The sequence below is a fragment of the Macaca thibetana genome, chromosome 16 (genome assembly GCF_024542745.1).
Source record: "Macaca thibetana thibetana isolate TM-01 chromosome 16, ASM2454274v1, whole genome shotgun sequence".
In the NCBI taxonomy this organism is placed as follows: Eukaryota; Metazoa; Chordata; class Mammalia; order Primates; family Cercopithecidae; genus Macaca; species Macaca thibetana.
In genome coordinates this window covers 866,842-883,213 of record NC_065593.1, presented here as the reverse complement: position 1 = coordinate 883,213, position 16,372 = coordinate 866,842, and the positions used below count along the sequence as shown (strand labels likewise).

Genomic DNA, 16,372 nt, shown 5'->3' with positions numbered 1-16,372 from the left:
CTGATCACCTATGACACGGGAGGGGCTGGGCTGGACCTCCACCCGCTTCTGTCTAATTAAGCCCTGCTTCTTCCCGACCCACAGAAAGCAGAGGAATGAAGCAGCGAAAGCCCGTGCCTCAGACTCAAAGGCACGGGCACGCGGCCCCATGGCCTGAGGACGGCTCCCACAGGCCAAGGAACTTTCACAGGGTGCCCAGCCCTTTCGTCTGCTTCAGAGGACGCTTTCCTATTCTGCGCACTGGTAACTAGGCAGCGCTTCTATCTGGGGGGGCAGGAACACGGTGCACCGAGTGGGGGAGCCGAGAGGGTGGATTCAATTCTCTCTCAGCTGCCTACCGGCTTTGTGTCCTAGGGTAAAACACCCGGCCCCTCTGAGCCAGTGTCCCGTGTTGTCAAATGGGGCCAGAGGCCCTGGCTCTCCCAGAGGACTGCAGTGAAGAGGGAACAGTCGCCAAGCACTGCCCCTCTGCCTAAGGCACATGTGGCTGTTGAAATTTCAATTAATGAAAATTAGAAATATTAAAAAATTCAGTTCCTGGCCGGGCACAGTGGCTCACACCTGTAATTCCAGCACTTTGGGGGGCCAGGGCAGGTGGATTCCTTGAGCCCACAAATTTAAGACCAGCCCGGACAACATGGTGAACGGCCGCCTCTACAAAAACTACAAAAGTGAGCTGGGCGTGGTGGTGCATGGCTGTGGCCCCAGCTACTCGGGAGGCTGGGGTGGGAGAATGCGTTGAGCCAGGGAGACGCAGGTTGCAGAGAGCCGAGATCACACCACTGCACTCCAGCCTGGGTGACAGAGCCAGACCTGTCTCATCAAACAAATAAATAAATCAAAAAAAACCTCAGTTCCTCAGACACTACAAATCCTGACAGCCATACGTGGCTCATGGTTGCCCTAATGGACTGCAGGGACACACCAGAAGGAGTCTGTCGTGCCAGAAACTCCTACTGGACGGCCCTGCTCTGAAGAACGGTTATGACTACTACATGGGTCGTCAGCTTTTCCTGAGAACTGTGCCCATCAAGTGGCTGCCGGCACCAGGGCGGAACACAGCGGCGGCTGGGAGGTTCCCGGGTGCGCTCGCTCGTGGAGGACTGCCCAGCTCTACCCCCCGCACCTCGCTCATTGAAGAACAGGTGCACACCCACAAGCCGGAGCACAGGAGCCACCGCCCCACCTCCGTGGACCCAGGCGCAGCCCTCCCCTCTTCAGAAAGGGGGGTTCTTCCCTGGAACATGACCTAAAGGACTGAGCCACGGAGGCACACATTTCATGCACTTGGAATCCAGGCTGCTTGAGTGAACCAAGGAAAACAGAAATTCTTGAAAACTTGAAGGCACATCAATGCTGAAGAGGACGAACCCCATCCTTACCTACGAATCCAACTTCTGTGGCCCGAACATGTGGCTCTGCCTTTGTCAGGCAGCGGAGCAGAACCCCACAACCAGTGGCTAAACCCCCACACACTTGGGTGCAGATCCCGTATCTGCTCATCTCATCCCAGCCCGAAGGAAACCAAAACTCCCACCACACACAAAAGCGAGCATGGGAGTCTTTCAAGAGAGATTCAATACTCCCAAACCCTGAGAGTGTAAAAGGGAAGGATCAGATCTGAAAGGGAAGCTGTCACCCCAGGAGCATGGCCCGACCTGCCCCGGGGGCTTGTGCTCCATGTGCTCGCTGGATGAACCTGCAAGGCCACCTGGGACCAGGCACACCTGAGTTCACAAAGAAGAGGACAGGTCCTGGGGAATAAAGCGTGGCATGGAAAGCTATGGAAGTCAGCCCAGGGAACTGGCTGCTTATAAAATGCTGGAGCAGATGGCCACGCAAGCCAGGGGAGGGGCAGGCCGCAAAAAATAACTTCACCCTAAACCTGAACCGTTAGCCCAGTGCGTCTGGCCCTCTGCACACCCCAGGTTGCCTCGTATCATGCTCAGAAGCAGATCAAGTACATCTTCACATGATTATAAAAACAGGAACTCAGAGCACACAGCTATACTCACATTCCAACAATCACGGAGGGCTCAGGGAGGTTCAGGGGCCCTGAGAGAGTGAAGTCAAGCAACCCAAGTAAGACAGGCGGGGCTGTCTGTGAGCTGGTCCGGGCTGGCACACGGTGGCAGAACACAGATACCTGCACTGTGCTTTCCTAGATGGGCAAGTGTGTCTCAAAGACGCCGACAGGACAAGTGGCAATCTGTTTGATGTGCTCGTTGCCAGTGTGCTGAATTTTGGACAAGAATTCAGGTTACAGCTCAGAGTCTGATGTTCTTCATTACAAACACTGTTGGTTCCCTAGATTTAATGGAGTGGAGAGAAAAATCAACATGCAAGCACTACCATTTTGCTATTTCCACCCCTCCTAATTTAGTCGAAACCAGCACTGTCCATATCGTAACTTTCTGCAGTGATGGAAATGTCCTCCACCTGTGCTGTCCAATATGGTAGCCACGAGCCAGAAGTGGCTATTGAGCCTTTGAAATGTGGCTAGTGAGACTGAGGAGCTGAATTCTTCATTTTATTTCATTTTAATGAATTTAAATGTAATCGCCACATGTGGCTGGTGACTACTGAACTGCTGTGTTAATTCAGCACTAATTCTAGAGCTGTGGTTCTAGACTCAACAAGGTAAAGCAAGAACCCACACGCTACCACGCGCTAAGCTGGACCATCCAACACACAGCGCTGGCAGTAATACTGTGGGCAATCTGGCACTGGGTGAGGCCTTTAAGTACAGTGCGTGCTTCAGAGTTGGTAGCCGCTGGCAAATCTGGCAAGTTTGCCCAAAGCGTCGCTCTGTTCTAGCCCCTTGTCCAAACCAGACACTGTTTCCCTCAGCTTCAGCAAAAGCGGATGCTAACCAGGTGTGAGCAGCAACGGGAGAGAGCACTCGTACAATATGGAGCTGAGATTTGAGTCAGCACAAATGTGACATGGAACAAAGTCATTTAAGAGAGCCATAAACAGCCTACTTCAGTCATAAGAGCCAATAATACACTCAGATCTCCTAATCTAGGGTGCTGGGCCATCAGCTAATCCGCCCTGCCCCACCTGAACAGTCATCACCAACTGAGCAGGAATGGAGGGATGCCCAGAAGTCAGCTCGCTAGCCACACAGCGGGTTATGTTTCCATCCCCTGCTCAGCATGGAAAGAGCTTAGGGAAGCTGGGCTCGGGCAAATGACTTTTCCTACAGAACCTGGCTAGGGGTTTACAGCAAAAGCAAACAGAGAGGTAGTCTCCACCCACACCACATTATCTAGGAGAGTTGATGGTGACATCCAAACCACAAAACCAAATGCCACATTCCTGCTGACACACAACATCTGCGTGTATGAGTGGAGCCTTCAGTTCCAGGCCAAAGGTGCAACCTGAGACCAAGCAGGTAAATGCATTGAGTCAAGCTGTCAGGTGATTGAGTCAAGCTGTCAGGTGAGGAACCAAGAACTGGAGAGCACTGTCCTAACCAAAAAGAGTCAGCCACTACCCAGCTTTTCAGGGAGCGTTTTATGTGAAATCTGTTGGCAACTAATTTAAATTCTCTTAAAAACTGTTGAGGTTCAACAGTCAAGCACTGGCTCCAGCTGATGCACTGCTGATTTGCCAACTCCATTTTGAATAAATACTTGTCTCAAGCCAAAGCAAAAACAATTCTCAGGATCTATTTTCTTAGATCAATAAAAGCTTAACCTGTGCTGGCAAGGCTCCTGTTCCCTGCCTGAGGCATCCCTATAAGGCTCTTTTCAGTTGCTTTTAGTCCAACAAGAGGGCGAACGTTTCTAAAACTTTGTTTTCTAAACAGGTTATTTCCTATTACTGTTTGCATTGAATATCTTGAAAATGTTTGCTAGTTTTTAAGGGCATCTGAAAACCACTGAGGTAACTTATTTAAATGGTCCAATCTAAGAAATACCAGGCGGGAGTTAAAAAAACAAAAGTGTGTTTACCACTGCTTTTCCAAGGAAGAGGAAATGCAGAATGGGCGACGTTGGATAACTGGGCTCAAGAATAAAGTGCAAGCAAGCTAACGGACTCTATCACAACTGCCAAACAGGAAGAATCTTCCCAGCTGGGAAAGCCATCTGCAAGCAATAGCAATGAACACGGGATGGAATCAGTCATAGAAAAGGAATAATGCAGAGTAGTTGACAGGCAGAGAAATTTTCTGGTTAGACAATCTTCACCAAAGAGACGGGGAAAAAAACAACAACAGCAAAACCAAAACTTTCCTTTTTTGCTGACCGCTGCTGTTAACAATCAAGCTTTAGCGGATAGTTCATCCAGGTGGCTCCACCAATATACATCCTCTCCCAAAACTTCTAGCGGCTGAACAGCTTCTAGTGGCTTCCACTAGCTGAAACTGCTTCCCAGAAGCAAAAACTGCAACTTGAACATGTAACACGGAAACTACTCCAATCTCATCTTCTAGAAATCAGTTACTCAAATGGAGGTCTCTGTTGGAAGAAACACGCTCCTAGCTCCCTACCCACACACCATTCATTAGGAAAGGTCACTTTAATTGGCTTCCACGGCAGGAGCGCTTGCACAGAACCATCCAAAAGTCTCCAGAATCGCCCCTCGAGGAAGTGGACGGCTCTGGGCCCGGAAGAGACACATGTGGTGGGAGCTAAAGCTCCCTGGTAAACGTGCAGATCAAACTACCCCTGCCGCGGCCGGCCTGCTCTGTGAAGGCTTCACCTTCTTTCTCTCTCCAGGGGCCCTGCCTTCCTCGCCACGTCGAGGGCCGCGGCCGAGATGGCCACGCGCGCGGCCAAGCGGGAAGGGTGCCGATCAGCCCGCGGCTAGGCGGGTCCCTGAGGCCTGCGCTGGGCGCCAGTTCCTCTCCGCACGGCCCGGCCTCGAGCCCCACCCCGCATGACCGCTGCCCACCTTACCCAGCCCGGCTAACGCCCCTTCCCCTAAGCTCTCCGCCGAAGCCTTCGACCTCGCTCCTACCCGGATCCCGGATCCTCCGGAACTGGAACCCCGTATGCCAGGCGGGGGTCGGGGGAGCCCGGGGATACCAGGGCAGGAAGGCTGCTGCAGCCCCCGGAGGCCGCGCTGGGCTCTCCGGCCCCTGAGCCGCCTGCACCGTGGGCAACAAGCCCTTGGATCTCACCTCTCTCGGGCGCTGCCGCCACTGCTGCCCGGGCCAAGACGCCTCCTTCCCCAAGCGGCCATCTTGGAGACACTCCGCTTGCCAACGTCTCGCGCCAAGGCGGCATCGGGAGAGCAGGCGGGCCGACGGGAAGTGTAGTCCGGCCCGCTGTCCCGGGACGCTCGGCAGGCGGAAGCCGGGCCTGGCGGAACTACCGCGCCCACAAGGCAGCGCGCCAGAAGCCCCGCCCCCGGGGTCGCCGGGGCCCGTAGTCCTTCTGCGAGGGCGCGAGGACCCCCAGGAGCAGTCCTGGTTCAGACATTTTTGAAGAAACTGAGTTCCCGGCGTTCGCAGCCTGGGAGTCACAGGCGCCCACCCACCGGTAGGTCCTTGGGTTTCGAGAGCCAGCCAGCTGAAGGAGAGAGAAGAGGAAAGTGCCTACAACTCCCAGAGCACCGCGCGTAGGCGCCCGGCGCCGCCGTCCCGGCCCGCCAGGCCGCGTCTCCTGCCGGGGACCGCCGCGCTGTTTGCGAGCCTCTAGCGCCCGGCCCCTCCGCGTCGCCCCGCCTGCTCTTCACAGCCTTGGCCCATAAGGTCACCGAGGGGCGGGAGACGCCGCCCGGGTCCTCCTCGGAGTCAGGCGCTGCTCCCGCACCATCCCCCGCCCAATTCAGACTCCGGGGTACTTTGGGGAGGCCGAGACAGACACGCTGTCCCGGCTGCCACGGAGGTCCCTGCTTGCAGGTGCAGGCTGTTAGAGGAAAGGGTCTGAACGCAAGGAAGGGGAATAGCTGTATGATAACTGCTTGAAGGAGAGAGGGCCCTGCGACAGCGACCGCCCTGTTTCAGACAGGGCCTCCAGGCCTCTTAGACTCAGTCCCTGCCACGCACCCACTCTTGTGTCCTGTCCGCTGCGACGGCATAATCTCGGGATCTTTTTTTTTTTTTTTTTTTTTTTTTTTGAGACGGAGTCTTGCTCTGTGCCCCAGGCTGGAGTGCAGTGGCCCGATCTCGGCTCACTGCAAGCTCCGCCCCCCCGGGTTCACGCCATTCTCCTGCCTCAGCCTCCCGAGTAGCTGGGACTACAGGCGCCCGCCACCTCGCCCGGCTAATTTTTTTGTATTTTTAGTAGAGACGGGGTTTCACCGTGTTAGCCAGGATGGTCTCGATCTCCTGACCTCGTGATCCGCCCGTCTCGGCCTCCCAAAGTGCTGGGATTACAGGCTTGAGCCACCGCGCCCGGCCAATCTCGGGATCTTTGAAAGCAGATGCGGGGCTAAACCATCCCACCTGACGGGAACCCTGCCCCAGGACCTGACATCTCCTTGTCTGGACACTGCTGTAACGAGTCAGTCAGGAAGGACTAACTGGAACCCAGAGATTCCCAGGTGCTGCTGCCTCAGACCTGTGGACTCTTTGGGGGATCTCTTACAGTTTGTAAACTTCTCAGTTCCTCTACTGCTCCCACACACAACGTTGCTAAACATATTAGTTGGCCCCATAAATACTTGAGCAAAACAAATGCAAAAATCTGCCCCAAATTCAGCCTAGAAGAAGTCCAGCCCGGCGTGTCACACTTCCGTGTAGTGGAACCCCGTCCCCACCCACCGCAGGCCACAGCAGGACGGCCAGCAGACGGAAAGGCGACCCTCTCATTGTTGAGGATTCCTTTCGATTTCCTTACAGCTCACATTCTACCACAGTTTTAGCTGCTTACAATCCTCTCACCGTTCCTCATCACTTATAGTGTGTGATTCAAACTCCTTAGCACAATCAAGAAACACCCCCCCGCCCCTAGACCGGGCGCAGTGGCTCTCGCCTGTAATCCCAGCACTTTGGGAGGCCGAGGCGGGCAGATCACGAGGTCAGGAGATCGAGACCATCCTGGCTAACACGGTGAAACCCCGTCTCTACTAAAAATACAAAAAAATTAGCTGGGCGTGGTGGTGGGCGCCTGTAGGCCCAGCTGCTCGGGAGGCTGAGGCAGGAGAATGGCGTGAACCCGGGAGGCGGAGCTTGCAGTGAGCCGAGATCGCGCCACCGCACTCCAGCCTGGGCGACAAAGCGAGACTCCGTCTCAAAACCGCCCCCCCCCCCCCCCCGTAGTTTGGAAGTTGCCTACCTCTCCAAATTCAACTGCCTACCTTTCACGTCTGGAACTTAACAAGCTAGTAAATTCAGAGGGGTTGCAGGTACGCAGATGTTCTATGCTTTGCCTAAATGCGTTTGCCACCCAGCTAACTTTGTTTGTTTGTTTTTTCGAGACAGAGTCTTGTTCTGTCTCCCAGGCTTGAATGCAGTGGCGCGATCTTGGCTCACTGCAACCTCACTGTAACCTCCGCCTCCCAGGTTCAAGCAATTCTCCTGCTTCAGCCTCCTGAGTAGCTGAGATTACAGGCGCGTGCCACCACACCTGGCTAATTTTTGTGTTTTTAGTAGAGACGGGGTTTCACCATGTTGGCCAGGCTGCTTTCTAACTCCTGAGCTCTTAATCCGTCGGCCTCGGCCTCCCAAAGTGCTGGGATTTACAGGCGTGAGCCACCGTGCCCAGCCCTCCCAGCCAACTTTTAGCCTTCAAGACCTTGTACCTGTCTGGTCTCTAAAAAGTACCTGGTCTTTCAGTTGGGTCATACGGCCCTGCCTCCAAGTGACAGCATAGCCCATACTGGAGACCTCTGAACAATTCCGTGGTATGACACTGTCTGCGGATATGGGTGTCTTTTTTTGGATCAGTGTGGTGGTTCAGAGGGTATACTAGGGATTCTAGAACACACTTCTGGCTCAGGGGCTGCTTGTGTAACTTCTCTTTCTCAGCTGCCTGGTTTGTATCATGGATGATAGTACCTCCCCTCAGAGGATTGCTGTGTTTCATGAGGTGATACATATATGGAACTTAGAAAAACAGCACCGGGTAATGGTAACAAGTGATTATTATGTAATGCCAAGTGCTGTTCTGTATTTTAAGTGATCTCCATCTTGATCTTCACAGCAACCCTCTAAAAGTGATACTGTTGGCCAGGCGCGGTAGTTCACACCTGTAATCCCAGCACTTTGGGAGGCCGAGGCGGGTGGATCACCTGAGGTCAGGAGTTCAAGACCAGCCTGGCCAGCATGGTGAAATCTCGTCTCCACTAAAAATACAAAAATTAACCAGGCATGGTGGCGTGCGCCTGTAATCCAAGCTACTCGGGAAGCTGAGGCAGGAGAATCACTTGAACCCAGTCCAGTGATCCAAGATCGCACCACTGAACTCCAGACTGGACCACAGAGCAAGACTCTGTCTTAAAAAAAAAAAAGTGATATTATCAACAATCTCATTTTGCAAATGAGGAAATCAGCTTACAGAGGACCTGAGTGACTTGCTCACACTGCCAGGCAGGAAAGTGCTAGGCTTTGAGCCCAAACTGTCCAGGGATTACACTCTGCCATCATGCCTCTTCAGAAGCACTGGAGGTAGGTCTAGTACACAGAGTAAATGTAAATGCTCAAAACAACTGTGGCCCTAACGACCTTCCCGTTTCTCCGGCTTTTACTCTCCCCTTAACTTCTGAATGGCCGTCTGCTTCCAATCTGCCAACTTGGGCTAAGATCCTCACAACGTTGCCTCTTGATTACTGTTAATGCACAGAAGTTGTCTGTAGTCCTGGCTACTGGAGAGGCTGAGGTGAGAGGGTCTCTTGAGCCCAGGAGTTTGAGACTGCAGGGAGCTATGATTGTATTACTACACTCCAGCCTGAGGGACGGAGTGAGACCCTGTCTCTTAAAAAAAAAAAAGACAAAAAACGACCGCATCAAAAGGTAACATTTGAGTGGGACTTGGAAGAGCGTGCATGTGAAGGACTGAAGACAGAATGTTGTGGCCGGGTGTGGTGGCTCACGCCTGTAATCCCAGCACTTTGGGAGGCCAAGGTGGGTGGATCAGGAGGTCAAGAGATTGAGACCACCCTGGTTAACACAGTGAAACCCCGTCTCCACTAAAAATACAAAAAATTAGCCAGGTGTGGTGGCGGACACCTGTAGTCCCAGCTACTCGGGAGGCTGAGGCAGGAGAATGGTGTAAACCTGGGAGGCAGAGGTTGCAGTGAGCCGAGATCGTGGCACTGCTCTCTGGCCTGGGCGACAGAGCAAGAATCTGTCTCAAAAAAAAAAAAAAGACAATGTTCTGTGCAGAGTGAATTAATGCAATGGCTTTGCAGTGCAGATGGGCTTGGGGTGTTCCAATAAGGTTAGGACCAAGGTGGCTGGAGCATGATGAGACAAGGCTGATACTTAGCTTGCCTTTGGTTAAGTCACTTTCTCTATTTGAATTTCAGTTTCTCACCTGTAAAATATGAGTAATTTTATCTATATTAGCCAGTGTGTAATTAGAGGAAAAACCATTTAATACAGAGTATTGTTTACAAAGGTGTTGGAAGGGCATGAGAACCAAGGGGAGGACAAGGGCACCCAAAGCCTAGTAACTGGAGGTAGCTACTATGACCCCCGCAAGGCTGGAGGAGCAAAAGGAAAATTCGTTTCCAGAAACTGATTCCTCAGCTGCTGAGCAGGAGCCTGGAGCTGCACTTGCCTCCTGGTGCTACTGACACACAACTGGAACCACCAGTATGGCCTGGGGTGCAACCAGAAGCCAGAGATTGGAATTGCTTTCCCCATCTCACATCTTCCAAATTCCCACCAGTGCCTCCCACTGGCTGAGTCAGATGACAAGGGAGTCTGGGAAATGTAGTTCTCTGGCTTCCAGCCCTGACCATGGAGCGTATAGAAAGGCAGGTGTAGGAGAGAAAATAGATGCCGTTCACACAGCACTTGTCTTACAGGGCTGTTTTGAGAGTAAAAACTCACCCTATTTTTATTCCTTATAGCATGTAGTAGCATTCAGGGAAAGGCAAATCTTCCAAAACAATGTCTTAGGTATAACAGTTCTATGTAAAGGTTTGAATTTACCATTAAAAGCATCAAAATGAGCTTTTTTTTTTTTTTTTTTTTTTTTGAGACGGAGTCTCGCTCTGTCGCCCAGGCTGGAGTGCAGTGGCGCAATCTCGGCTCACTGCAAGCTCCACCTCCCAAGTTCACGCCATTCTCCTGCCTCAGCCTCCCGAGTAGCTGGGACTACAGGCGCCCATTACCACGCCCGGGTAGTTTTTTGTAGTTTTTAGTAGAGACAGCGTTTCACCGTGTTAGCCAGGATGGTCTCGATCTCCTGACCTCGTGATCCGCCCGTCTCGGCCTCCCAAAGTGCTGGGATTACAGGCTTGAGCCACCGCGCCCGGCCAAAATGAGCATTTTAAAAGTAGAATTTTAAGTCTGAATGGGCAGTATATTCACATGGTATAAAATTCAAATTACAAAACAATATACAGTAAAAAATAAGGGGTTTTTTTGCCCATCTTGTGACCTGGCTCTTTCCATCTCTGTCCAAAACCCTCTGCAGGCTATCTCTGGTATCTTTGTTATGGATCCTCTGCAGATATAAAGTAGACATATATTAACAAATGTTTTCTTTGGCCCAGAGGATGCATATTATACACATTGCTCCACTTCTTGTTTGTTTGTTTTGTTTTGTTTTGTTTTGCACTTAATTGTATCTTGAAGATGACTCTGCATCAGGGCATATCTGATTTGTTTTAGCAGTACATGATAATGCATTGTTTGGATATGCCATAATTGTATCAGCCAGTCTCTGGACGGTCTTTCACTCTTTCAAAGAGTGCTGCAATAAACATGTTTGCGCCATTTCCTGGTACCCATTGCAAATAAAACTGGGATAATTTCCTGACGAGAACTTGCTGGGTCAAAGAGTGTAGGCACTTGTTATTTTGATAAATGTTGCCAGACTGCTCTCCACTCCCTCCAGTAGTACATGACACCGCCTATTTTCCCACAGCTGTGCCAGCATGGTCTGTTAGCAAGTGTTTTCTTTTTGTAAATCTGATAAATTTAAAAGTGGTATCTCGCTAAGTGCCATATGCTAGCAGAAGACATTTGTGGAAAAACAGGTGAAATCTGGGCCGGGTGCGGTGGCTCACGCCTATAATCCCAGCATTTTGGGAGGCCGAGGCGGGTGGATCACAAGGTCAGGAGTTCGAGACCAACCTGGCCAATATGGTGAAACCCCATCTCTACTAAAAATACCAAAAAAAGTTAGCTGGGCATGGAGGTGCACACCTGTAATCTCAGCTGCTCGCCAAGCTGAGGCAGGAGAATCGCCTGGACATGGGAGGTGGAGGTTGCAGTGAGCCAAGATCGTGCCACTGCACTCCAGCCTGAGTGATGGAGTGAAACTCTGTCTCAAAAAGGAAAAAAAAGAAAAGAAAAGAAAAGAAAAGAAAAAAAACCACACACACAAAAGGAAAAAAAAAAAAAACAACAGGTGAAATCTGAATGGGGTCTTGAGTTCAGTTAATAGTAACTGCCAATGTTGGTTCTTAGTTTTGACACGTACCATGACTATGTGAGATGTTAATGTCAAGGGAACCAGGGTGAAAGCTATACAGAACTGTACTATTTTTGCAAGTTTCCTGTACATCTAAAATTATCCTTGGCAGGTTTCTTTAAAAAATGACATTCTGGGCCGGACGCGGTGGCTCAAGCCTGTAATCCCAGCACTTTGGGAGGCCGAGACGGGCGGATCACGAGGTCAGGAGATCGAGACCATCCTGGCTAACACGGTGAAACCCCGTCTCTACTAAAAAATACAAAAAATTAGCCGGGCGAGGTGGCGGGCGCCTGTAGTCCCAGCTACTCGGGAGGCTGAGGCAGGAGAATGGCGTGAACCCGGGAGGCGGAGCTTGCAGTGAGCTGAGATCCGGGCACAGCACTCCAGCCTGGGCGACAGAGCGAGACTCCGTCTCAAAAAAAAAAAAAAAAAAATGACATCTTGTTTTATGCAAAATTTGAATTTCTCATGAGTGAAATGGAACATTTTGATTATGATGCTCTTTTTAAAAGGTGGCCTTAATAACATGTATTTACTAAGGAAAAAAGTCACAGTTTATTTACTTATAAAAAATTCATTAACAGTGCATTTAAAATTTCTGTTACTGGAGACTGTAGTTCTCATCCCATCCATTAATCCATCCATTAATATGCAACTTAAATGTTTCCCCCCAGATAAGCAGTTTCACTCTACAGGATCTTGTTCTTCAGTGACATGTCATAAGAGTTAATAATTCCACAAGCCGCCCTGCACTGCTGTGATCCTTACAATATTGAAAGGTTGATGTATATCCTTTCCTACCTTTCCTCATTCTAAAATGTTTCCTCATTCTAAATGCCAAGCTGGTTTTGAACAACTGACCGCAGGTGATCCACCTGCCTTGGTCCCCCACGGTGCTGGGATTATAGGCATGAGCTAACATGCCCAGCCCTAATCTGTTCTTCTTACATGGATACTTGTCAAATCGGGTTAGGACCCACTCTCATGGCCTCATTTTAACTTAATTTTCTCTTTAATCAAAGTCCAAATGTAGTCTCATTCTGAGGTACTGGGAGGTTAAGATAGTGACATTTGAATTGGGGTGAGGGTAAGGGGCAGGAACGCACAACTCAGCCCATAACATGTAGGATTTAAAAAATTCTTCGGGCCCAGGGAGGTGGCTCACACCTATAATCCCAGCACTTTGGGAAGCCACGGTGAGAGGATCACTTGAGCCCAGGAACTGGAGGATGCAGTGAGCTATGACTGTACCACTGCACTCCAGCCTGGGTGACAGAGTGAGACCCTGTCTCAAAAAATAAAGTGAAACCTCAGCCTCAGCATACAGTGAGGCCGTGTGTGTGCAGTGAATCGAAGTTCCAGTCGTCATTCCTTCATATCAGGGCTCCACACTGCTATCTGGGCATCCCCAGGCCTCCGTAGGCTGGCCCTGCCCCACCCTCATGGAGGTAGTCTTTATCTGGCAGGCACCTTGGAGGCTGGTCCTGTATATTGAGATATATAGGTCCATCATTGAGATAAAAAGAAATCCAAGGCTGGAAGCAGTGACAAATGGTGTGGACTTGGTGGAAGTTGCCCAGGGAGATGGATGAGGATGGTGACATCACAGATAGCACGGCTTTTTCTCTAAAATCCCAGGACTTACCACGGTGGCCACCCTCTGTTTCTCACCTGTTCACTTTCTTCTGCTCTCTCTCTCAGCCTCCCGTGTCCCACCTTTTTCATACACGAAGACTCTTTTCTCCCGCAGCACTCCTGTGGTGGTTTAAAAGCATGGCAGCAAACTCTTCAGCATTCCTTCCTTCAGGATGATGCCTAAGTCCCCCCCCAGGGAATTTGAGTGGGCCTATGACTGCTTCAGTCAGCAGGGTATAGAGGAAGTGATGCTGAATGACTTTTAAGGTTGGCTCCTAAAAGGCCATAGAGGCTCTGTCACTGGAGCTCCCTGTGCTCCGATGGAGGTCTGAAGTCTTATGCTGAAGAAGGCCAAGCCACGTGGAGAGGCCAGGTGTCGAGGCTCCAGTGAGCGTCACAGCTGAGCAGAGACGGGGCCCTCTGCTTCTTGTGGTGCCCTCTCTAGATTCCCCACGCAGACTCCACAAGCAGAATGAAGTGGCTGTGGTTTGATGCCCCTGGTTTCCAGGTGACTTGTTATGCAACAGTAGATCGCTGAAACAACCCCCTTCTAAAGGACTCTGCAGACATTCTCCACTTGGCGAGACCAAAGCTAGCCTAACAGGGCTCAGCAGCAGAGAAGCCCAGCTGTTGGCCAAAAATGCCACTGGCTACTGTGCAGCCAGGATGTCCTTGGGGAGCCTTGATCTATCCCACCACATCAACATCTCCACCTCAGACATGGGAAAGGCACCAACGTGCAAGCATGGGCAGTACTCCTAGGGAACCCCAAGCACAGCCCACTGCCCCAAGATGCAAATGGAACTCCTCACTGGTCCCATAGTTTTACAATGTGAGTCTGGGAAAGCACAGATGGGCCCTCTTTTATGTTAGTGTCCGCCTTGGCGGAGAATGGAAACAGCAAGAGTGCTGAGCTTGTGGTGCAGACTTGGAGATGGATTTGTTTCTAGAACCGTAGAGGGTGCTTGTACAAACCTGGTGTTGGAGGGATGAATGGACGAGGCCTCTCCTTTCCGTAGCTCATATGGCCAGCCCCTCATCCAAGGCAGGGGCCAAAACAGAGCAGGAGTGTGTAAGGGTGACCAGCCATCCTGGCTTGCCCAGGCCTGAGGGGAATCCCAGGGCATGGGATTTTTAGTTTTATTTATTTATTTATTTTTTTTTTTTGAGACGGAGTCTCGCTCTGTCGCCCAAGCTGGAGTGCAGTGGCACGATCCTGGCTCACTGCAAGCTCCGCCTCCTGGGTTCACGCCATTCTCCTGCCTCAGCCTCCCGAGTAGCTGGAACTACAGGCGCCCGCCACCACGCCCGGCTCATTTTTTGTATTTTTAGTAGAGACGGGGTTTCACCATGGTCTCGATCTCCTGACCTTGTGATCCACCCACCTCGGCCTCCCAAAGTGCTGGGATTACAGGCGTGAGCCACCGCGCCCGGCTGATTTTTAGTTTTAATATTGGGAGAGTTTTGGGCAAACTGGGCCAAGTTGGTCACGTGAGGGTGTGGCAAGCAAGGCAAAGATGGTTTGATCATTGCAGCCCCTCACTTCCTATAGCTCACTGCAGAGCCTATGTCATCCTGACAACAACGATGCAGAAGGTGAGACATCTGGCAGCATTTTGACTTCATGAACTGGGAAATGGCATAGGTGGAGGCACCTCCCCATGCTGCCCAGTGTCCCATGGTGGCCACAAGAGGCTGTGGCTCCTATTGCTCAAACAGGGCCCTGTTCTTGTCCAGCATTTCCACAGCAAGGCCCCTGCTCACACCAGACACTTCCAGGGAACCCTTGGCCAGATGACAGCAGTTGATCTGGTAGTTAACAGATTCTATGTGTTATGTGAAACAGATTCTAGAAGGCGCCCATGCATCCCATGACACTTTTTCATCTCTCCTTCTGTCCATCCTTCTGCCCACTCCTAGTTACAGCATGTGTGCTCCAGGCTGGGAGCCAGGGCAGCCTCATGGGCCAACCCCATCCGCAAGGAACCCGTGTCTGGGGAGACAGGCAGTCACGAATGAGATATTTTCAGGCGAGTGCTAGGCAGGTGATACCACTGAACATACTTAGCAGTGAGTGGGGAAGGTGGTCTACCTAAGTAAGGAGGTGTGTGAGTCAGCCCTAGCCAAATACCACAGGTGATTGAAACAACACAATTCCTGCTCAGTTCTGTAGGCTGAAGTGCAAAATCAAGGTGCTGGCAGATCCCGTTCCTGCTGAAGGCAGATGTCTGCTTTCTTGTGTCCTCACATGGCAGAGACAGACACAGAGAATTCTCTCATAAGCGCACCCTTTCTGTCAGATTAAGATGCCATCCCATGGCCTCATTGCACCTTCGTTGCCTCCTAAAAGCCCCATTTCCAAATACAGTCCCATTCTGAGGTCCTGGGAGTTAGGTCCTTAACATAGGAATTCTAAGGGGACACAATTCGGCCCGTAGCACCCCTGTTCCCAGTTGGATCAAGGCCTCAAAATGAAGACAGGCTTGTCTCACCTCACCTGTGCCTCGTCTGAGAAGCTGCGAGACTGAGAGGGAGCTGAAGATAATAGGTTGATTTGGGACAAGGACAGTGCAGGGTGAGGACATGGCTCTGTGTCCCCAGGTTGGGGAGCAGCAGGCTGGTGGAGGACCACGCTCACGGGTTCTGAAGGGAAGCAGCTTCCCTGGCAACCTGAGGCCCAAGACACAGAGGGCAGGACACACAGATCCGAGCTGGGGCCAGATACATTGCTGACTCTGAGTGGAAGGCGATGGAAATGAAGGTCTGACGCTATGTTCAATCCTGTCCCGCCCTAGATGATGGCTGGAGGGAAAAGGGAACCCCAGTAGGATGATGGATTCCTAGAGGTTGCAAAAGGAATGGGCAGGGCCAGCTATCACTGAGAGCACCCAGGTGGTCTCGTAGGTTTTGCTCAGAGGTTGTGCACCCCACTCACCATTGCCAGGAGGGGCATCCACCCAGGCATCCATGAATAATACATGGATATACACAAGGAGGTGAAGCCACATGATGCAGTGTGAGCCACATGATGCAGTGGAGCTCTGGTCCATGGACCTTGCGGAGGCACCTTGAGAGCATTGTCCCAAGTGAAAGAAGCCAGACACAAAAGAAAATATTGTGTGAGTGTAACTATGTGGAAATGTCCAGAACAGGCACATCCACAGAGACAGAAACCAGATGTGTGACTGCCA

General features: G+C 51.3%; 1 protein-coding gene across 3 annotated transcripts in view; it reads right to left on the bottom strand.

The window, feature by feature from the left end:
* TMEM11 (transmembrane protein 11) overlaps positions 1-16,372 on the bottom strand; it is a 175,669-nt gene that overhangs the window by 11,673 nt on the left and 147,624 nt on the right. The window contains exons 1-2 of one of the 3 annotated variants that reach the window (XM_050763954.1): positions 5,132-5,223; positions 2,016-2,307 (exon numbers count right to left, since the gene is read on the bottom strand). In XM_050763954.1, coding sequence (XP_050619911.1) covers positions 2,016-2,017 — 2 coding nt within the window. In that variant the 5' untranslated portion in view covers positions 2,018-2,307; positions 5,132-5,223. Of the gene's footprint in view, positions 1-2,015; positions 2,308-5,131; positions 5,638-16,372 lie in introns of those variants that run through there. The other 2 variants (XM_050763953.1, XM_050763952.1) reach the window with 2 other exon arrangements.